This window comes from Protopterus annectens, chromosome 4.part0 (genome assembly GCF_019279795.1).
Source record: "Protopterus annectens isolate FY-2018-M chromosome 4.part0, PAN1.0, whole genome shotgun sequence".
In the NCBI taxonomy this organism is placed as follows: Eukaryota; Metazoa; Chordata; order Ceratodontiformes; family Protopteridae; genus Protopterus; species Protopterus annectens.
In genome coordinates, this window is record NC_056733.1 from 1,703,693,023 (window position 1) to 1,703,717,865 (window position 24,843).

Sequence of the window (24,843 nt, forward strand, 5' to 3'; positions counted from 1 at the left end):
TAAGTACAGAAGAAGTAATTAGGGACCTGGGGACCCAAGTTGATAGCAGTCTCTCATTTGACAACCACGTGGCCAAAGTGGTTAGAAAAACTTTTTATATAGCCCACCTAATCATGAAGGGATTCACATCTAGATCAGGGGACATCATCGTGCCTCTTTACTCATCCCTCATCAGGCCCATAATTGAGTACAATGCCCCTTTTGGGATGTACCTTACCAGACACCTGCTGCAACTGGAAAGACCCCAAAAGTACCTCACCAAGAGGATCAAAGGGCTCAAACAGATGCCATATGCTGCCCGGTTAAAGAAACTCCAGCTCTACTCAGTGGCATACCACCTGTTCAGAGGCGATCTGTGCCTGACGTATAAAGCCATGTCCAACCCGGAATTAATGGACATGCTGCACCTCAGAAAATCCAAATCCCATCGAGCTACGCTCGAGAGACTTGAACCTCAGCACTGAAATAAATAGGACATGCTGGAGGGACAGATTCATAACCCAGAGGCTCCTTTCACTCTGGAATAAAATCCCAGTCCAGGTTAGGCAGAGTCCCTCATTGACTCTCTTCAAGAGGAATCTTGATGAGTGGATGGGAGATCGTAGGTTTACCCCGGGTATCACTTCTGTGTCACTGTTAGACAGAGGCACAGTATACTAACCTCGAAAAAGGGCATAGCAAAATAAATTTAAAATGGGTGGCGAAAGCCAAACACATTCTGGCTAGGCTTATAAATGCCCTAGGGCAGATAGCCTAGTATGAACCTATGAACCTATGAACCTATGAATAACTTAACATAGGCAGTATGTCCTGTTATCTGTCTTTGGGGTTAGTATCAAGGAAGTCCACAAAATTCAATAGGAAAGATCTATCCTTGACAAACACATCATGGGTGGACTCAAGTGTGTTGAAGGTCACCTAAGTCCCTGTGGGTAATGTCCATGTTGATCCCTTCCCTAGCCTTGCAGATAAGACTTGTTAGGTTTATTGGTTAATTATTGCAGTTCTGCATGATGCCAGATTGATGTGCATTGCATATGACACAACATTTGATATTACTTTCTATTACTTTCTGTAGTGTAGGTGACATATGTGTGGAAAAAGTACTGAGACACCAGGGTTTCAGGTTTGCAGGTAGCAAAGTACATACACGTGTCTGTGAAAAACACCTGCTGCTTAACTGAGTCTGTGGCAGGAGATGTTCGATGTATCGATACTTTCTTTTTTGGGGTCAGATGGTACTGAGTTTGAATCCTTTTCTCTATTTTTTTCCAGTGTTTGCATGCTGTGTTGCTTAGCGCAAACAGGGGAAATGGATAAAAAATGAATGTCATGTTCAGCTGTGTTTATCTGGTGTGCATGAAGCGCAGCAGTGCGCAAACTGGCAACTCAGGAAGCAGACAGGCCTAAAATAACCACAAATAGAAAACAGATGCATTCAATTAATACTACTGGGCATCATGCAAACCCACTAAGTGACATTATACTGTGGTTTACAGAGACACCGTAAGAATGAATAGTAAGATAGGGAATGTCATATAACTAATCCTGTGGCAGCAGGTGTAAGTGTAGGTCTGGAGTACAGATGGTCCTGGGTTCTAGTACAAGGTATGTAACCTTTGTTTTACTGTTGTGACAGTGCAGTTTACAGCAATGAACTGAAAAATGAACAGCTGTTTTTCAACTCTTTCCTGGCAACAGGTGTTAGTGTACGACTGCCAGGAACATGGTCCTGGGTTCAAATACAGCATGTTTCATACACTTTTTCAGTTGTTCCACTTCCCATTATAGTCACTCTCACTTATAACACTTGACATAGTGTACATGATATTAATTATGTGCACGATGGCTGAGACACTAATATTGTGTCATTTATTTATTTATCTATGCATTATCATGTTTATTATCAAATGTTTGACTGTGGGTATACTGTGTACTATATTCCTGTAAGTATATTTCTGCTCTGTGGACTGCCATGACCTTCACATTTGTCAAACACACATACACAACTGCCTATACATCAAATAACCTTTAAATTGCATTGTTTGCTACTGTTGCACACCACTTACCATTGTGTACTGTGTTTTGTGTGATGGTAAATGGTGTGCAACATTTTCAAACAGTGTGTACACTCCTAGTAAATGTGATAACTGGAATTTGGAGGGTAACCATCATTCTCCATTGCACTTTATCCATGATAGACATGGCAGGAGTTCATGGAGAAGGTGTGAGATTTAGGGCTCAGAGATGGGGTATCCAGGAGTTTAAGATTTTTTGGACTCGTAGTGAAACATCACAGAGACAGGTTGCTGCAGAGTGACTATCCTGGGCCCCACTATAAGTGAGAAGCTTGAGATAGTTTGGCCCAGGCTATGACCAGTGCTACTGGTATTCCCTGCACTTCTGAACAATGTTGGTATCATTACAACAACCTCCAGAGGAGGAAGAGGGGTACCCTTGATGCTTGGATCAAGGAATGTAGGACTTAGGACATCCCACAGATGTGTAAGTATCAACTACAGAGAGTACTTGTAAGGCTTAAAAGCAGAATATAGGCAAGAATGGTATTCATAATGGTATTCTGTTCTGTTCTGTTTTTTCCACAGCTGCCATGGAAAGGGAGTGCAGTGTTTGGGACCCATGGCACAAGACTGGCGAGGATGAGGGAAGCATGTGGTATGTATGCAGCAGAAGAGTAGTGTCATCATAGCATTAAAAGTTAAAGATAGTTTGGTTGGTATTTTATACAGTTGTGTCACATTGAGCATGAGTATCTCAATTGTAAAAGCAAGTATGCATGCATTAGTCTGTAGCACAAACCAAAAATATAATATTAGCCTTTAGTCAGAGGTGGTGGATTCAAATACCATATTTCTCAAGTATACAGTACTGCTAATTCTTCAATTATGTGTAACTTAAAGTTTTAAAGTAAAAGCTCAATACCAGTGCCACACATGCCCTGCAGTAAACTGTAATCTGTATAACTGGAACACACATATGTACAATAAATGCACATGTAAAGGAGTACTTGATGCAATCTGTAGTAAAGTGTGCAGTGTGCATCTGTTAGGAGCTGGTAGTCTTAAAAGTAAAAGTTCTCTGTTAGGAGGTGGTAATATTAAAAGTAAAGCTTAAGATAATGGAGAGAAATAATTGTATTAATGCATTGTATGTCACATATGAAGGTACTACTATTATCTCTTTTTTTCTCTCACCTCCAACCCTTATCTCTCTTTTTTATTTTTATTTTATTTTTATTTTCCATTGTATTTTATGTGTCATCAAAATGTGTCCATGTCTTGCATATGTACCACATCACTGAATGCTCCACAGCATAGCAGGGTAGGCCTGCTCCATGGGATCTGCACCCCCCCCTTCCACCAGCTCCAGCACCATTGCCCCAGCACATCTGGGAGCCAACCAGGTAGCACCACCTTTGCTGCCCCTGCACAACCTGCCCTCTCAGGTAGTCCTGCCCCAAAGGCCAGTCCAGTGGTACACTCCAGGAACAGTAGCAGAGATGGTGATTTTATTACCTGCACCGAGTTGCCAGGGATGGTGCATAGGGCTGTGCTGGTGTACACCTACACTGGCTGGAGAGGCTGCTTGCTCTCATTTTATACAGTAGTAGTAGAAGGAGGAGAAGGAGATGTCAAGTAATTCAGCCTGTGGCAGAGTGGGGTGACAGTGATGACAGTCCATTAAGTGAGGACTTGATTCTCATTGTCACGCAGCTTGACAACCACTGGTTCTGGATATCCCCACCCTCACCCCAATCATGGTGACCCCCAACCTTTTGTTTCCAGCACCATCCCTGTCTCTTGTCTTGTTATTCTTGTCTGTCTGCAATTGCTTCCTCACCTACCCAACTTACCTGACCCAGACATACCCATATCCCTTCCTCAACATTCCTCTCACTCTCAAAAGAAAGAAAACAAATGGACACCTGTCCCACAAAACAAAAAATCATCCCAAACATAGATCTCCATTTTGCACAAGTGTCTTCTTGACACACTTGGTTCAGTCTAATTGGATATACAACATGATTGTGTTGTGGCTACCCCTCTCTCAGCCCAAATTTAGTTAATATTTTGCACATATGCTCACTCTACATTGTTAAAGAAATGGATAGCTATGGTTCCTTGGTATCTCCCTCCTGCACATTCCTGACCTACTTTCCCTTTGTTCTTCCCCCTGGTTTCTCCTTATTTCACCACTGTCCTATCTTCCCCATTTCTTTTCTTTAATGCATTATGGCACGATGGTATGCATCACACATCAATGGGCAGCAACAATAATTCAAACGTAGTTAAAAGTATTACATACAGCTGTATTTGAACCCAGTACCATCTGGCCTCAAAAAGGAACATAGCACTGCATTAACATGTTGTTACAGAGTCAGTTAAATAGCAGCTATATTACAGAGACTCAGTACTAACTGTCACACTTTGTTGTTCTCCCTGCTTGGTCTGCATTTGACCACTTTCCTATCTATTCCATTTTCATACCTTTAATCTGGTCAAAAAATAGAATCACACATAACACACATAAATAACAGAAAAAGCAATGGATTCTTCACTTTTTGGGCTTCATGTTTGTGAGGAGGCATGCATTGTACACCAATGAGCAGCAACAGTGAGCTGAGGCAAAATTCTTTGGTTACCTCTGCCCAATGCAGCTTAACCCCACTGCATTATGCCCATAGCTATTAGGGTTCAACCAAACACCCTAATAATGGGTGATTTCAACTATCCCACCATTAACTGGGAAAACTACTCATGTACCAACTCCTTCACTCAATGCTTTCTGGAATTCATAAATTCCAATGCCCAGGATCAACTTATCCAGACCCCCATCAGGGTCAACAATATCCTAGACCTAGTCATTACCAACATGAGTGACCAGTGTTCCACACCTGAAGTGAACTCCTTGTTGGTCAGAGCTGACAATAAGCTAACCACCCTAGATATCCACATCCCACCCCCACCCCCCATTAAGGAAACCACGGTAATTTTTTTCTCCAAAGCCAACTTCATGCTTCTTAAGACAGAAGTGGTGAACGTCATGACACCCATGCAGATGGACAATACAGTTACGACTGCTGAATCCTACAAAAATGCACTCTATAAGCACTTACACAAGTGCATGGATTGTGCTATCCCAAACAGAACCAAGATGCTATTCTCCAAAAAAAAAGGAAGTCAATCTGGTGGTCTCCTGCCATAAACAAACTCTACAACAGAAGGAAGAAACTGTTGCAAAAGAGAGTAAAATCCCATGAGTGGAGGAGCTCCCGGGTCAGCCTCAGTAAGAAGCTGAGATCCCTTATAAGATCCTCCAAAGCTAGCTAGAAAAACAAAATTGCCACTAATTCTAAGGACAACCACAAATCATACTATAGCCATGTCAGGAATCTCAACGGCAACACCCAGATCTGCTCTGAGATACAGCACAACGGCACAAAAATTACAGAACCAACTGATATTGCCAACATCCTGGTAAATAGGTTCAGTGCTAACTTTAACCCCCCCTCACTCCCTAAGGGCCCATATCTGTACAGGAAGAATGCAGAGTCCCTGTAATCACAACTATGCAGGTAAAAGCTGCAATCTCTAAGGTTAAAAACACAGCATCCATGGGACCAGACAACATCCCAGGCTGCATTTTACATGAACTTCAGAATGAACTGGCTCCCCACCTAAGCACCATGATCAATCAGAGCCTCACATCAGACTTTGTGCCCACTGAATGGTGCACAGCAACAGTTATCCCACTCCACAAAGGGGGAGCCACCACTGATCCCAGGAACTATCGCCCTATTAGCCTGATGAGCCTGGTCTGTAAGATCATGGAATGTATCATCATGGAACTCATAAACAAAGACATTGGTAACCTCCAAACACTGGGCCCCACCCAGTTTGGGTTTGTGAAAGGCAGATCATGCCTCCTGAACCTGATTGACCTCTTTGAGGCAGTCACCAAAGCTGTAGATGAGGGTAATGTGGTTCACACAGCCTGCCTTGACCTTGCCAAGGCTTTCAACACCATTCCCCCATTCTGGAATTATAGATAAACTCACTAAACTAGGTATAAATCCTTATGTCACAAGATGGGTTGCCAACTGGCTCACTGACAGAACCCACACTGTAAAAGTTGCAGACTCCAAATATAACTTCAAACTAGTGACAAGTGGAGTACCACAGGGTTCAGTCCTGGGACCTCTCCTGTTTGGTATCTACTTATTACAAGCTAACATAGAAGGCCTTTGGCTAATGAAGTTCACAGATGACTGCAAACTAGGAGCCATAGTTCAGTCCACAAATGATGTGGATGTCCTACAGAAGGGCCTCACTGAGACAGATGCCTGGTGTCAGAGCCATGGCCTCAAGCTCAATGGCAAAAAGTGCATTGTCATCCCCTTTGGTAAAAACTCTGTACCTATGAACTGCCACATAGGTGGCAGTCTACTTAACGCCGAATGTGTGATAAGTGACCTTGAGACCCAGGTGGACAGTAGTCTCTCCTTTGATAATCACATTGCCACAGTAGTCAGGAAATCCTTCTACATGGCACACCTCATCACAAAAGGGTTCTCATCCAGGAAAAAGAGGTCATGTTCCCCTCTACTCAACACTCATTAGACCCATTATAGAGTACAATGCCCCTTTTAGAATGTACCTCACAAGACATCTGCAGCAGCTGGAAAGGCCACAGAAGTACCTCACAAAGAGGATTACTGGCCTCAAACAGATGCCATACACTGAACGTCTCAAAAACCTCCAGCTTTACTCCGTAGCATATCACCTACTCCGAGGTGATCTCTGCCTAACATATAAAGCAATGTCAAACCCAGAGCTGTTGGACATGCTGCACCTAAAGAAATCCTAATCCCTTCAAGCTACATGCTCTAGAGACCTAAACCTTGTCACCACAATAAACAGGACATCCTAGAGGGATAGATTCCTGTCCCAGAGACTTCCCATACCCTGGAACAAGCTACCCATCTATGTCAAGCAAAGTTCCTCATTAGCACTCTTCAAGAAAAATCTTGATGAGTGGATGGGAAATACGAAACATACCCTAGGGATCACTTCTGCGGCTCTGCTCAACAGGATCACAGGAAAATAACTTTCTTGGGTGGCTTAAGCCAGGGAACCTTGTTGGCTAGGCTTACTTAGGCCCTTGGGCAAATAGCCTACTACCTACCTATGAACCTCTGAACACAAAACACAGCAACACATCTCATAATAACAATTCATGTCATTGCATTATCACTCTGTAATGAAAAGTATTTTTAAAGTATTAGCTACACCTGTATTCAAACCCAGTACCATCTGGGCCAAAAAAAGGAATATATCAGTGCATTAACACTTGCTGCCGCAGATTCAGTTAAACAGTACGTGTATTTCATAGACTCAGTACTGTCAGGCTTTAGCAATGCGGCTCGCATTTGTGCACTGCTTACCTACATACAAACATGCATATCTCATATGAGTATGCACTTTGCTAACCATTACACAAACCTGTTGCTCACCGCGCTATGGAAATGTTTATATTAAGTTGTATTACTGCTGTTTACTGTCCATTTCCTGTGCATAACATGAACTTACATGTATAAACGTTACAAACTGAGGGACCTAACAACATGTCACATATTTACAGTACATCCATCTGTTGCCACCCACCCAAGCACTGCAACCCTGGTGTCTCAGTACTATTTCCACATATATATCAACCAGAGTGCAAAATGTAATATCAAATGTGTGCTATGCAATGTACAGTAATCTGATAACATGCAGAACTACAACTATTGACCCCATGCCTAAAAACATTTATCTGCAAGACTGAAGAAGGCATCAGCATGGACAATATCCACAGGGTCATAGGAGCTTCAACACACGTGAACCTACACATTTTGTTTTTGTCAAGGGTAGATTTTGCTTAGTGAACCTTGTGGACTTCTTGGATACTGTCAGTGATCCCACAGACCTGGACGAGGAATAACAGGACATTACGCCTATGTTGTCTTTTCTAAGGCCTATGACACTATCCCTCTTTTTGTGTCATAATGAAGATCTCCCATGTGGGAATTAAGCCATACAGTGGTATAGGATAGGCAACTGGCTCACTGACGTAACACACATTCTCAAAGTTGGAGATTAAACCTCTACCAGTAACCAATTACCATTAGAATACCACAAGTATCTGTGCTGGGCCGTCAACTGTTTTCAAACTACTTCCCTGAACTGCAGGCAATGGTAGATGATCTCTGGTTTACCAAGTTTGCAGATAACTGGTAACTGGATGCACTAATATAGAGTCCCCCAATGATGGTAACATATTATGGAAGGAGCTGCCACACACAAATGATTGGTTCCAAACTCATGGAATGAACCTTAAAGCATACAATGGCTCATTAAACTATTTGGCAATGAGGTACCCCAACTAATTTTGATATACATAGCACCACTCTAAGCTAAAACACAGTGTTGTGAGACTTGGGAACACATGTTGATAGCGATTGACACTTTCATCACTATGTGTCCATAGTGGTGACACACAAACATTTTTCATTGCACACATCATACATATTGGCATTAGATCCAAGACCATGATGGTCATACATCTGCTGTACTCTACCCTTAGCAGACCAATAACTGAATACAATGCTTCCTTCTGTCAGTATCTCACCAGACACCAATAGCGATTTGGGAACAAACAGGGTTGTGCCTGGGAGACTGCAAGGCCTCCAAACATGACATACATCATCATGTACTCAGTGTCATGCACGCTGCTGAGGGGTGACCTATGTCTGCCCTACACAGCAGTCTGAGACCCTGCCCTACTGGAAATGCTGCACATCAACAAATTAAATGGGACAAGAATATCTTGGCCCTGGGTTCTCAACCTAGCCTGTGATATAAACAGAACATACTGGGGAGACAGATATATCCCCAATGACTCACAGTCCTCCATAATAGGCTCCCACTGCATGTGAATCAGTGATCCTCAATAACCCTGTTCAAGCGCAGCGATGACTATTGGTTGAGTGATTGTTAAGTCACCTCTGGGGTGGCACCTATATCCCTCATGGACAGGGCCACTTGGTGGTGCTCACAAAAATTGCTCTGCTAACAATAACTATCCAACTATGCTCAATAAGGGTACTTGTGCTTTTACACAGCTAGGCTTATAAACACAGTAGGGCCATTAAGCTAATAGCCTCCTATGTACATATAAAGTTATGAGCCTATGCAGGTCTCCCAACATTTTGTCTCCCACATGGCATGCTGATGTCATCTATTATACGTTCACCTGCAGGCTTGCAAAAGTCAGACTGTGCCGTGACACTTGTATAATGTACTGAGTTTTGTAGTCTGTTCACTTAGATAGGTAGGGGTTCTGTTCTCACTGCAGTCAAGTGTGTGTGTGTGTGTGTGTGTGTGTGTGTGTGTGTGTGTGTGTGTGTGTGTGTGTGTGTGTGTGTGTGTGTGTATGTGTATGTGTGTGTGTGTCTGTGTGAAGCCAGAAGAGCAAAAGTGTGTATCCTGCAGTTACCATTCAATCCCATGAGCTGACAGTATTTTGATACTTGCACGTGTCTACAGGTTCATTTCATGCAGGCCTCCAACTTCTTCTCTCCAACATGCACTGCTGATGTCATCCACTATAACCTGACCTGCAGTCATTTAAAAGTCAAACTTGTACCTTGGTGCTTGTGTAAAGTATTGTGTTCTGTAGTCTGTGTACTTAGGTAAGGGTCCCATTCTCACTGCAGTCAAGTGTGTGTGTGTGTGTGTGTGTGTGTGTGTGTGTGTGTGTGTGTGTGTGTGTGTGTAAGCTGCTGCTTGACATTACAGAGAGCATTTTACTCCAGCATATGGGGCACAGTTATAGTCTTCTCAACAGACACTGCTGATGTCATCACATATAAAGTGTTGCCTGAGACACTCCAAGTTGGACTTGAGATGTGATGCTTGTATGAAGTATTGTATTCTATAATTTGTGTACTTAGGTAGGGGTTCTGTTCTTACTGCAGTCAACTGTGTGTGTGAGCTGTTGCTTGACATTACAAAGATGATTTCACACCATGTGGGATACTGTTATATTCTCCTCAACAGACACTGCTGCTGATATCAGATATAAAGTGTTGCCTGAGATACTCCAAGTAAGATGTGAGCTGCAGAGCTTGTGTAAAGTATTGTATTCTATAGTCTATGTACTTAGGTAGGGGTTACATTCTCACTGTAGTCAGCTGTGTGTGTGTGTGTGTGTGTGTGTGTGTGTGTGTGTGTGTGTGTGTGTGTGTGTGTGTGTGTGTGTGTGTGCGTGCGCACGCTCGTGCATGCTTGACATTGCAGAGAGCATTTTACACCAGCATGTGGGACACTGTTATATTTTCCTCAACAGACACTGCTGATGTCATCAACTATAAAATGTTGCCTGAAACACTTCAAGTTGGACTTGCACTGTGGCGCTTGCATAAAGTACTGTGTTTTGCAGTCTGTATACTTATACAGGTAGGAGTTCTATTCTCACTGCAGTCAACTGTGTGTGCTGTTGCTTGACATTTCAGAGGGCATTTTACACCAGCATGTGGAACGCTATTATATTCTCCTCAGCAGACACTGCTGATGTCATCAGTGTCATCAGCTATGTCAAATTTTTGGATATGCAGTACTCCCACAAGGGCAGGATTAGAGACTGGACTTGAGACCAGGCAGAAGTCACCTCATCCTATTCAATAAAGATTACAGTGACATGGGTTTTAATCTATCCACATACATCACTGTATGGTTTGTAGCCCCTATATTATCTTGCTGTGAAAGCCCTGTGGTCTTTCCAGCTGCTACATGTGTCTGCTGAGGTACATGAAAAAGACAGCATTATACTCTATTAGTGTTGTGATGCGGTTTGACTACAGTGCTGTCATACAATCCTAAGATCTTGATATGATGGTGTGACTTATGATGTGCACACACAGCCGGCCTTAGGCATAGGCCAACTAGGTGGCTGCCTCTCTAGTAGGGGGCATTTTTCCAGTAATCTGGATGGTGTAGGCAGACCAGGATGGGGGCACAGGATGGTGTTGAGGGGGGCACTGTAGAGACTTCTTGCCTAGGGCACCAGTTAATCAGAGGTCAGCCTTGCCTGCACAACATAGGCTTTCAATAACAGTGTGGACACTTGGTGGTCAAAGTTCTGAGTGCTATCTACATATGTTCCCAGTGCTTGTATCACTGGGTTTCTGCATAGCAGGACTGTTATCAATGCTGTGATTAACATGGAATACCACTTTTCAGATGGATAACATTACAAACACTCATTTCTGCATTTATTTATAGACTGTGTGCCTTTGTCACCATTCAGGTGTGTGTGTTAGCTCCTCCTGTACTATGGGACTTGATGATTGTGCACAATATGCAAGAATCAGAAAACTTGATAAGCCAAAGGCCATCTACTTTAGTCTGCACTGTCGAGAAATAAAGTTCAAACTGTAAATGTCAAGCACAAATCCCTGGGGTTTGCCAGTGGTGGCAGCTCTACTGGTACAGGTTGATTCACCAACTTTCACATGCTGTTTTCTGTCAGTGAGCCAATTGGTTACCCATCAAGTGATGTAAGGGTTAATCCCCAGTTTGGAGGTGTTCTCAATAATACCTGCATGGGGGTTGTGTCAAAATCCTAACCTAGATCACAATAGGCATTATGCACTGTAGTACCTTCATCCACACCTATTACACAGAATCATTGGGCTGTAACAACATCACAGACCACCTATGGCATGACTCAGCACATACAACATCTTGATATCTCTGAATACACAGTTCAACACACCTTCCACAATGCCTATATTCCCATACAAGGTTATACATCAACATGCATCCACCTGAGTTGGAGGGACAGCACCTGATGCATGCATGTATAGAAACATCCTGCTTCTTCTTGACTGTGAGCTAGACCAACATGTCATCATGGACCTCTTCTACATCTACACTAGTAATATTCCAGATGTGGACAACAGACCTGTGTGAGTTGTTAATGCTACATTAAATCCATTACATGCAATAGATGTCCTCAAAGAGGTCATAGAGGCCCTGCATGATGACAACAGCATCATATTGTAGAACCTGACCAGGTGAAGGCATTTGGCACAAATCCACAATAAGGTATTCAGTCAACACTGTCATATGTGGCCATAAACAGCTATATAACCAAATGGGTAGACCAGTGCATGACATATGTGGCATCTCACTATGTTGAAATGCACGGTGTGACCCATATGTCAGGTCCAGTGATCAGATTGGTACATCAGGGGTGACTGCTAGGCCCTTTCCTGCACATTAAGTGATGGACATCACAGATGACATACACATGCTGTATCCAAATAGCTGCCTGGAGGGCAACAGATTGTGGGCAATCATTGACTCCATCTGTGATATTAGTATAATACAGACAGTATCAACACATACCAAAATCCACTGCCACAGCCATGACAACACCTCATTGGAATAAAACATGGATGACTTGTTGAATCAGGAAACAAGCACACCACTCAAGAATAATGTGGACATAACACCCCTATAATCATACCAATAGGTATGTGACCTATGTCCTGGGGTAGAAGGTAAGTGGTACATCCACCAGCATGTGGTCACATTACTGACTATTCCCATGAATGTAACACAAGTACTGGGTATGTGAAGGACAAGCACATCAGAGGCCATAATACCTTCATGGTTCACAGCCGTCATCACACCAATAACTGTGTACAATGCACTCTTCTTCATCTACCTCCCTACACATATTCCAGTAATGTGTAACTGAAGTGTACAACCTTTGACACAGTGTAACATCACACAGCTTATTAGCAATACCTAGGTATTCTTTCTGTGGAATATACATGACTGCCTGATGGTGCAGAACACCACTCAAGTTGTTACACCAGATGCATTTGTGCTACCTGTTCTCCTTATGCACACACTATATACATATGTGTTTGACAACATAATGGCATGTATATCATTCATGACAGTGTGGATTGTGATGTGATATATACATATATATATATATATATATATATATATATATGGATATATATATATATATAGGCCATGCACACAAGGTCAGCTAGCCTGTATTGCCCATACTGTCACATACAGGTATAGCAGTGTCTCTCTTGAATAAATTACAGTTCCAGGACAGTGTGTGGTTATCCTCCATAATAGTTATTCAAGTGAGTGTGTGTGTGTGTGTGTGTGTGTGTGTGTGTGTGTGTGTGTGTGTGTGTGTGTGTGTGTGTGTGTGTGCGTGTGTGCGTGTGTGCGTGTGTGTGTGTGTGTAGGCTCATCTATCACTGCACATCACATATGTTATTTCAGAGGCATGAGAATAGTGGTGGTATTATTCTGATACTGTCCATGACTGTGGTTGGTTCTTATAATGTTTTCCATGATCTCCAAGTAGTTATGCAACTGTGGTATTACACAAACTCCCATCATCTAACCTCTTCCCACAAAACCCTAGGCCTTAACTTCCTTCTCCTCTCCCCTCTCTCCATTTCCCTTCTCTTTCCTTACCTCCCTTTCCTCTTTCTACTTCTCTATCTGCCAGACCCTCCTACTCCTTCTTTCCCCAGCATCTCTCCCCCCCTCTGGGCACTGGCTCCATTAATTTACTATCTCCCTTCCTTCTCTAATACTTCATCCCCCTCTTTCCTCCATTCCCTATTCTACACTATCCACTAAGTGTACTCAGTTTCTCTTTCCATGTCTGTCTATGACTAGCTCCTTTCTGGTATTTCTATTACTCCATTCTTTAATCCCTCCCTCTCCTGACTCTTTATATTTCCTGATTTTAATATAATTCACATTTATTCCATGTATTTTTATTTTTCTCTGTAGACACTTTCTAGTAAGAGTCTATATTATATTGTTTATTGGTTTAAGCATTAACCCAATTTCTGAATTATTTTACTGTGGTGTTCTTAAAATCTGTTGTAATATGTACCAATTTCTTTGCTGGAGCTTTTCTCCCCTGGCCTCCACTGAAAATGGGCTATCTTGGCCCAGTGGACTTTCCCAGTAAACAAGTGCCAATAAGTAAATAATAAATAAATTATTCTTTACCTGTAGACAGCTTGCTGGAGACCTCTGCAGAAAGTACACTCACTTTCAGGCATATCAGTTTGCATAGTTTCACAATATGCACCCTACCCCAATTGTATGTCAGATCCCTGATAGATGTCCTCTGCATTATTCATGTAAGGATGATTAGCTCACACACATCCTCCCCATTGTTATGTCACCTTGTGTGACAGTCACAGACAACTTATTTTCACTGTACAGTCCATACTGTACCATATAGATATGTGCTTTGTGTGCTTTGTGTTGCTTCTACAACCATCTTCCATTGACATGCCCTCCTCTGCTGTACATGAGGAAGTTTCACCTGTAGTACTTCCCTGTGATGATTCCTACAATTCATCTGTGTGTCCCTATTCAATAACACACTTCCTCTGAGTGATCATTGCACATGGCACTCCATGCCCTGTTACAGATCATTAATACAGCTTCAATACAGAATGCCAACAATGGAATATTACAATACTCTTTACTGCAGGTACACTGTCTTGTACTGTGTTTGGACCATATACTTCACATTCATACCTCTAAACTGTCCAGGATGTCCAGATGTTTTCCTTATCAAATATGTGGCTTTCTGCCATATCACTGGGATGATCTCTGGACTGATATGACTCAATATTACATACATTTGAGTGCATACCTTTCAGCTGTTCAGATTTGCCTAGTTTTTGTCTCATATTTGTGATCTTTTCCTCATAGCATGTTTGTTTTGTGGCAAATCATTGGCACGTCATTGTGGAGTGAACTCAGAAACTGATGACTGACATTTGAGTTTCAAACGTCATGTTCTTCAGAAAGTTCATGCTAATGTACCACCTATTTATTCTATCAACTGAAGTTTTGAAGTGCAATATTAAAAATATGTCACTATTTTTGGGCATTTGTCCACCCGTTATGTATGCCTTTGTCCCCATATCTTGCTCAGAGAGGATGACAGGTATGTTTGAGTTTCATTCTACCACATGTCTATGCAACATGTATAGCAAATATGTCCCTATTACTGGTTTAATGTCCCTGCATTATGTTGGCCTGTGTGGTGATATGTTTCACTACCAGATTCACGGCTATCTGTGAAACCCTGGTCGTCATTATGTCATTCTGATCAAATCTGTTCCTCATATAGGTGTTCTGTTTTAAATGGAATTCATATCCACATTCGCTTACACTGTTTCCAGGCCAGCCACAAAACCTAGGTTAAGCAAGCCGCACCTTTTTAATATGCATTGCACACTGCCGCCTGCTGCATGCCATCACACTAACATGTAAATGCCATGAAGGCTCTCGGCGAAGCTTACATGGAGTTTATTGAATGCCGGGGTCAGAGTATCCCAAAATGCAACCAGGCTTTAATATCAGCAGCATATGCATATTACAATAGAAAGAAACAGTTACTTGCTTTGTCAAATTTGAATATGAAAGATGAACTTCAGAGTATTTACATAAGACCACTCTAGGAAGTAAAATCACAACAGAAGAGGAACCTAAGCAAAATAAACTTTGTAGCAAAACTCAGTTCATATGTATATTCTCCTGATATATGCAGGAGAGCATGCATATGTCCATATTTTAGACAATACTCTTCTTTTAAGGACAAATTTCCATAAATATCTCATATTTCATCTATTAGAATATACTAGTAACATTGTACTTTGTAATAACAGAGGCTTTACATAAACAGCTAATTTAACAATGTCTTCCTTCTGTACTTATCACAGGATTCCAAAATCCAGCTTTTGCTTTTGTCACCCTCCTTTTTGACATTGATTTAGCTGATGACCATCTGACCTTGACTTCATCCAGAGTACTAGATGGCTGGCACAGAAACACTGGCAAGATCAGTACCTGATGTTTTGCCAACACAACCATGAAAGTTGGAAGCTTCTGGTTCTTTTACATTAGCTAAATCCAATTAGTCTCACCCTGGAATCAATATTCTCAGCTTCAGATCCAGCATCACTCTCCAAAGGCAAAAGTGATTCATCCAAAGCAATTTCCTTAGTTTACTTCATAATGAATTCCTTTAAGCATAAAGTCTTTTCATCTTCTCCCCTCAGTCAGCATCTGCTCATTCAGGAAGCTCTATCTACAGGTGGATAGAGAAGTTGCAAGCAGTGATGCAGGAGTTGCATCAATGTCTGGTTAAGTGACTTGCTCAAAGTCACACAGTAGGCAAATGGCTGATGGAATCAAACCCTGTGCAACAGAAATTACAACTTAAAGTATTAACCCTCTTCTCCAACTGCTGAACTCCTTATAGTAGAACTGTCCTCTTGTTGACAAGCTGATTGACCACAATAGCCTTCTACATGCTACCCTGAGCTACAGTAAGGTGGTAATAGACAATGACTGGCTGAACGAGCATCTTGTAGCAATTCTGTTTAAATGTCTCAGTCTTTTATTTCAGTTGAATGTCTCTAGTAAGAGAAGCAGGAAAGGATAGTCAATTCTGCATTCATTTTTTTTGTCTTCATCTTCACTCCTGATTACCCTGTTTGTTTAAATCATGATAGCTAGATTGACATCTACCACTATAACCTTCATTGTCTTTTTTAAAAGTTAATCTGTTCCCACTGACAAGACACTCCCCCGGATTCACGAATCCTCTGTGTAAGACTAAATAAGTCTTACTCGGAAACTGCAGTTGAATGGTATGACGTCAGCGTGCCATGCATATTCACGAGGGCATGCTGACTCTACTTCAAGTCTAACACGGACCGTGCAAGAAGGCAGGGGGCATGTCTGACTGCCGAGCAGTCCAAAGGTCCATGCCCCTGCAAGTTTCTGAATTGTGAAACATCAACACACATGAGCAAGTCCGCTCAAATGTCTACATACCCAACACTACACTCCCTCACATTGTAAATTCCCAGTACAGTTATAAAAAGTAAAACTTTTATGATATATTTTTTTTCATTCTTGATATAGCTGCCCGTATTTGCACGTGTGTGCGCAGATGTGCCCATTGCTTAGCCACAGTTAGCAATTCCAACATCGAAGAGCATAATAAGAAATGTTTATGCAAATTAAGCCAAATAGCAATAGCGTAGTGGTAGAGCCTTCACACAAAGAGGAGGCATTCACGGTTCGAGTCCCACCACTCCCCATTCTATTTTATGTTTAAATTAGTATATGAAATAATTCCTGACATATATGAATAAAATTTTACTAAAATGCATTGAAATGGCCTATGTATCAGTGAACAAAATGTATATATATAAATATAAGAAGGATCTTGACATATAATTGCCCGTAGCTAAGCAGCACTTTACCCAGCTCGATATAGTTGCCTGTAGTTAAGCAGCGCTTTACCCAGCTCATTATAGTTGCCATAGTTAAGCAGCGCTTTACCTAGCGTAATATAGTTGCCCATAGCTAAGCAGTGCTTTACCTAGCCTGCCCCTCCTACGCAGCCCCCAGCACAGCCACCCTTGGGGCTGTGATGGTGCAGTGGTGAATGCCCATGGGTGGGGATCTCAGTTCCACTGTTACCATTTGCTATATTTGTAGGCTGCTGACATCATCAGACTTGCCAAAGATGAATATAGCACTTTTAAGGCGTTTTCCTAGTCTCCAAAAAGGGAACTCCTCTCAAAGGAAATCACACAGAAACACACTCAGCAATTGCAGGATTCAGACCCCTATCTAACTCTGTTATGATACTAGAGAAGTACGCATTAACATGACGCGCTATATGTTTTACTGGGAGTTTTCATTTCCACTGCTATATTTGTAGGCTGCTGACATCATCAGACTTAAAGATGAATATACCACTTTTAAGGCGTTTTCCTAATCTCCAAAAAGGGCACTCCTCTCAAAGGAAATCACACAGAAACCCCCCCCACACACACACTCAACAATTGCAGGATTCAAACCCCTTCATAACTATGTTATGATACTATAGAAGTACGCATTAACACGATGCTCTATATGCTTTACTGGGAGTTTTCATTTCCACTGCTATATTTGTAGGATGCTGACATCATCAGACTTGCCAAAGATGAATATACCACTTTTAAGGTGTTTTCCTAGTCTCCAAAAAAGGGCACTCCTCTCAAAGGAAATCACACACAAACATACACCCCCCGAAACACACACAATCAGCAATTGCAGGATTCAAACCCCTACCTAACTATGTTAAGATACTAGAGAAGTATGCATTAACACAACGCGCTATATGCTTTACTGGGAGCTTGCATTTCTCCTGCTATATTTATGGGATGCTGACATCATCAGACTACACATGGTAATGTGTGTGCACTTTGTTTTATGCAATCCCAGGACTGTGCCATGGGGGACAGCAGGTGTTACCAGCTTGAACAGGACTCCACAATTCTTACCTTGTGTGATCTATCTGTGTCCCAGTTGCCAATCCATCTGATGACAATACATATTTATGCACAGGTTGTTGATTTTGTGGATACGACATGTGTCTGGGATGTTGGAAAAGGGCTATTCAAAGTCTATGTGGGACATGTGTAGCTCATTTCATTGATGTATGTCCTGGGTGACTGCCTTGCAAACAGTCTATCAGGTTTGGGAAACATGATCTGCCCATGACCAAAGCAAAGTTGGTAGGGTTGTGTGTTTGTAGGCTTCCAATAGCTCTGTGTATGACGTCAATCATGATGGACTCCATGGCCTTGCAGATCAGACTTCATAGGCTTATAAGACTATAGTTTCATGGTGTGTTGTACACCAACACTTGTGGAGTGTGCCAAATGTTGCTGTAACCCATTCAACAGTTTCATATCCTGTAGAGAGGGTGAGGCTCAACAGACTGTTCAGACGCAGGGTCTGTTTGTTCTGCAGTTCACTTATGACACATATAGGGAAACAATGTAATCCCATCGCTGCCCTGTTTTCAGCTTTGGAAGGAGCTGTTTACCCATTCTACATGTGATATCTCCTGGTATGATGTTAGGGCCTTTTGTCAGTGTGAGTGGGTATGTATGTATGGGCCTGTCTGACAGGATGTTGGCATTGTCAGTCATTTACACTTGGTCCTGACTCAGGACATATATGAGTGTACATTGCTGTTTATGACATAGCTGAAGGAAGTGTCATGGTTCTGTATGGACTCCTTCGCAGATAATTTTTCCATAACCTGGTTTGTATAATGTTTGAAGCGCACATTGTTTATTGGTGATACTGATTGAAGGTTTTTAATCTTCTTTGCTTTTCTACTTTCTACGAACAACATACGTACCTGCAGTACATATTTGATTATGGCAGGGTTCCAATATATTATATATGTGTCTGTTTTCATATAGCTGTGTGCAGAAGGCAGGATTGGTGAATAGTGAGAGGTTCCTGGGTTAACACATGCAACTGCCAGATATGTGTGACCCACTGCTGTACTCAGACATGGCCTAAGTGTGTGAGCATGCCCAGTTTCAACTTTCAGTATGTTGCTGCCTGACATTTGCCTCATTTATTCAAGTGTGTGAGCATGCCCAGTGTGACCTTTCAGCATGTTGCTGTCTGAGGTTCACTACATTTGTTGACGTGTGTGAACACGCCCAATATTAACATTTATACTATATGGGTGTTGCCAATCAAGTTGTATTTTTACTGCAGGGCTAACATTTGTGTCATAAAGCTACAGGGATTATGCTGTGCCTGCAGGGTTTCCATGAGACACTTTGCATAGACTTATCAACATTTCTTCATACAGGCTGACCAGTGAAATAGTGTCATGGTTTAGTGGTTCAGTACTGTGACTATAGTGCACAGTATCCTGGGTTTGAGGACTGTCACTGAATTTTGTTTCATACTGGGCAGACTAGACTGCTTAAGGACCAGTAAAGCAAATATGAGCACGTTTACCTGCTTTTGCTCAGCTATACCCAACCTTGCCCGAACTTGCCCAATATTGCTCAACGTTAACCAACATTGCTTAACATTGCCCAATATTGCTCAACATTGCCCAAGGTTGTGATAGTTAGTGCGTGCAATTTTGTTTACATATGCTAAATGGTGGTAATAGCTGTTTAGCACTGCTTTATATTGCTTACAACATGGCAATCATGCCTCAGGTGATGCTGCAGGGCTGCCTATGTTGGATGCACATAGTACACTCTGTATACATGTTTGAAAACAGGTAGTGTCAAGTTAGGCATCCCTTTTACTATATGTGCAAGTCAGAGAGAGGTATAATTTCCAGGGTTCCTACTGAGCCAGTGTATGTGCTATGGTTGCCTCTTTGTCAAGGCCAAGGCATACTGGGCACGCCTCTTTCTGCCTACTGGGGCAGGCTCAGGTTGTTCCTCCTCTGAGTCACGCTCTGCCTGTGATGACCTTGGCAATGGTGGGGGGCTGTTTGGCCGGCCCTATGCTGCTCCTGCTGCAGCTGTTTTCGCAGGATCATATTATGTAGCATAGCACATACCATGACAATTTGGGTACATGTAGTTGATGAGTTCTGCAAGGCTCCACCAGATGTGTCCAGGCACCGGAACCGTGACTTGAACAGCCCAAACACATGCTCAATTACATTTCATGTTTGGTCATGTGCCTCATTATGGTGTTCCTGTTCGGGTGTGTGTGCATTTCTGATGGGTGTCATCAGCCATGACTCCAGTGCATATCCAGCATCCCCCACTAGGTGACCATGAGGGATGTCCCCATTGGCAAATGTCTGGTACAGCTGCGTCAGATGCCAGATATGGGAATCATGGTAGCTTCCAGGGCAGGCAGCACACACATTCAGTATTATGCCCTGGGCATCACACACACAAACTGGCAGTTGATGGAGGGGAAGCTCTTGCGGTTAAAGTAGGCCCTACCCCGCTCACCAGCTGGTGTTTTGATGCATATGTGCATGCAGTCTATTGCACCCACTACCTCAGGGTATTCCGCTATTTCATGGAAAAGACGCATATTGCTGGCCAATACCTCATGGGAATTGGGGAAATATACATGATCACCGACATGGGCTGACATGGCATCCAGGAACTGGTGCAGTACCCTGGATGCTGATGCCTGTGAAATTCCCATCATATCACCAGTTGGTCTCTGGAAGGTACCTGTTGCTAGTATTCTTAGGCCAACACATATCTTGGTTTCCACTGGGATGGGTTCCCCTGTGTTGGTTCTGTGTGTGAGGTGTGGTCTGAACAGCTCAACAATTTCCTGCAGGAGGTCTCTGTCCACTCTATAGTGCTCCACTATCTCCAGCTCATGTAGCCCCTGGTAGGTTACCCTGGGCTTGTACACTCTTCTCCGTCTCCTCACTGTGGATTGCTCAGCAGCATTCACATTGTCACCAACCTCAGCATGTTGCATATGTTGCCTTATAACTGCAATGGCAGCCCCTAACATATTTTTTGTCTCAGTAAAGCTTTTTCAGTTTTCACTTTTCTTAGTATACTGCAGTGTTACAGTGTCTCTGAGAAAAACATGATGGAATGTTGTTTGCAGACTTTTAAGTGCTGGGCTGGGCTGGGCTAGTGTACTGCCTGTGTAATTGCCTGATTCTGATTGTTTTCACCTGCTAGCTCTGCTAGTTCTCCTTGGTTAACTTCCTACTATTTCCTGTGCTTCCTTTTCCCTTTCTGTTTCCACAGGGGGCAGCACCGCGCAAACATACCAGCTCACACGCACGCACACATGCTTACACAGGCTTACACGGGTTTCCACAACCTAACACTTGCTTACTCCAGCTTAAACGCACACACACAGGCGCAAACTTGCTTACACAGACTTCAACTACCTTGCACTTGCTTACTCCAGCTTAAACAACCGCACACAGTCTTACTCGGATATACAGGTGCGCACTCGTGCGCAAACACGTTGCAGGCACTTTTACAAGATACTTTAGTGATATCCACGGCATACACCTTCATTTTCTTACCTTTAGCTAGGATACCTGTTGACACACCTCTTCTAGTGATGAGTAACTGAAAGCAAACACATGCCACTCTGCTCCAATGAGCTTACATTCTTTCATATATACCCCCCCTCATGATGTCACCTATCTTCTACTCTGATACTCCCCTTATCCTACTCTTACACTCCACAGACCTGGCTCATATGCCATGTAAAATTGGGATTCACTATCCTTACCCTCATTTGCATAGGATTGCCTACTAATGCTTGGTTACATCTCTTAGACTGAGCTTCCCCCCTTAGCAGCCTCTACTCAGTAGCCATGTTGTCTTCAGCCTGCCATTCACTTGCATGGCAGATTAATATTATGAATTAAATCTCTATTTGTGGCTTTAATTTTTTTGTTTTTCTGTTTTTTAGTGTGCCGTGCGATTGCAAGGCGCTGCGCTATGCTTAAACATCAGAGATCGAGGAAAAAAAATAATTTTTTATTATTTTGCAACGCATACAAATGCCAATGGCCAAATATTTGGCCATTGGCATGCTTCCTCAACTGGATGCATCCTTTATTTGGAGCTGTCATGGCTCCGTTTTGCTATTTGCAGAACGGTATTCAGTTGCCAACCGAGTACATTTCTGCAAATAACACTACTCTTGCTCGGACAGGTTAGTGTTTCCTGGATCGTAAATTTACCTCATTTGCATAGCTTTCAGCAGCAAATGAGGTAATTTGCATACACTAACCCTGTCCATGCAAGAGTCGTTTTAGGAGCTCTCTTGCATGCATGCCCCTGCCGGCTGTTCCTGGATCGCTTGGCGAATATAAATGCAGTAAACAATCCAAGTGGTGTAGTTATAACTGCATTAAAACTATGTCAGTAAATGTTAATAAACACAGAGACACAGAAAATGTTGCAAAGTTTGCATGAAGTTTCCTAATTAGATGATACCAGCCACTAAAAACTTTTGAAAATCAGTTCTGGAAGTGATGATAACAGCAGATGTCTTTTGACCTGATTTAGCTGCTTAACAGAAAAAGAAGACAATAAATTATAGATATTTAATTGCATATTATGTTTGTTTCTTAAAAAATAACTGTACTGGGCTGCCCTCCAGAAGCAGGCTGAAATGAAGCCACATTCTCCCTGACAGGTATGTAGTTCTGAGTAACAATTATTCTGCAGTTAGGAGCAATACTATTTTGTTATTCTTTCTGCTTGTGTTTCAATGCATTCATCAGTATAAAGGAAGGCATTCATTTTGTATTTGTTCTACACCCATCTTTTACCTGAATCTACAGAGATCAACTGATCACTAAGTCCAGTTACATAAAATTTGACCCAAATATACAAATCCTGTAAACAATGTCAGCACATGAACTGAAGTGTACACCGCTATGCCCAGTTTAATTGATTATACTAACCAGCCACCACATAAATAAATGATAGTCAGAACAGAGATTTAAATTTATTGCAGTCTGGTCTAAGTAGATATAATACCAAATAAACACACAATATAAAAGTACAATGCCAGCATGTGCACACAGCACAGCATCTAAATACACTGCATTTATTCCCAACGTAAGGCAGGCAAGCAAATGCAGCATCATTTTTAAATGTGAGCATTTAGTTTTAAGTATTTGTGCAACACCCTGTTGCTTTCATTACTAATTATTTCCTTCTGCTAAGTTACTTTACCATTACAAATTGTTTTATTATTGCAAAAGTACTATAAAGTGATATTAATATTAATGTCCCAAAAACTGAATTGTATTTTAGCTTAGTGACAATTTTAATATTGGACTGATGATTCATTTTAGATGTTACAGTCACCATCTTTTTCATTTATGATATACTTTTCTTTTTCATAGGCTCATTGTCTGGGGATGCACAAGCCAGTGCATTTCTTTGTGCCGGTCCCAAGCCCAGATAAATGGGGAGAGTTGCGTCAGGAAGGGCATCCGGCATAAAATTTTGCCAAATCATACATGCAGACAAAAGTACACATATACATACCAGATCGGTCGAGGCCTGAGTTAACAACGACCACCACCAGTACTGCTGGCCAACAGGGTGCTGGCGGAAACTGGGCTACTGTTGGCCGAAGGAGAAGAAGAGGCGGAAGGCATGCCTGAAGGCAGGTAAAGGCTAGGACTGTGATAGTGAGGGTCAGAACTTTGAATGTTGGCAGTATGACTGGTATAGGGAGAGAGCTAGCTGATATGATGGACCAATGGAAGGTTGGTGTATTGTGTGTGCAAGAGACCAGATGGAAGGGGGTAAGGCTAGGTGTATCGGAGGTGGGTTCAAATTGTTTTATCATGATGTGGATGGGAGGAGAAATGGTGTAGGCATTATCCTGAAGGAACAGTATGCTAAGAGTGTTTTGGAGGTGAAAAGAGTGTCAGAGTGATGTTTATGAAGCTGGAAATTGATGGTGTAATGATGAATGCTGTTCGTGCATATGCTCCACAAGAGTGAGTTGGATGAAGTGGTGATGGCTGTACTCAAGGGTGAAAGACTGGTGACTGGAGCATATTTCAATGGGCATGTTGGTGAAGGGAACAGAGGGGATGAGGAAGTGATGGGTAGGTATGGTGTTAAGCAAAAGAATGCAGAAGGTCAGATGGTAGTGGATTTTGCGAAAAGGATGGATATGGCTGTGCTGAATACGTATTTTAACAAGAGGGAGGAGCATAGGGTGACATACAAGAGTGGAGGAAGATGCACACAGGGGGGTTACATCTTATGTAGTAGGGCCAGTCTGAAGGTGATTGGAGACTGTAAAGTGGTGACAGGGGAAAGTGTAGTTAGGCAACATAGGATGGTGGTTTGCAGGATGACATTGGTGATCAAGAAGAGGAGGAGGA

At 42.3% G+C, this 24,843-nt stretch overlaps 1 protein-coding gene across 1 annotated transcript in view; it reads left to right on the top strand.

The window, feature by feature from the left end:
* LOC122800478 (putative GPI-anchored protein pfl2) overlaps positions 1–22,431 on the top strand; it is a 102,369-nt gene extending 79,938 nt beyond the window's left edge. Inside the window, exons 3-4 of the mRNA XM_044069920.1 lie at positions 2,607–2,676; positions 22,395–22,431. Of these exons, the coding sequence (XP_043925855.1) occupies positions 2,607–2,676; positions 22,395–22,431 (107 nt within the window). The remainder of the gene's footprint in view (positions 1–2,606; positions 2,677–22,394) is intronic.
* The last annotated feature ends 2,412 nt before the right edge of the window (positions 22,432–24,843 follow it).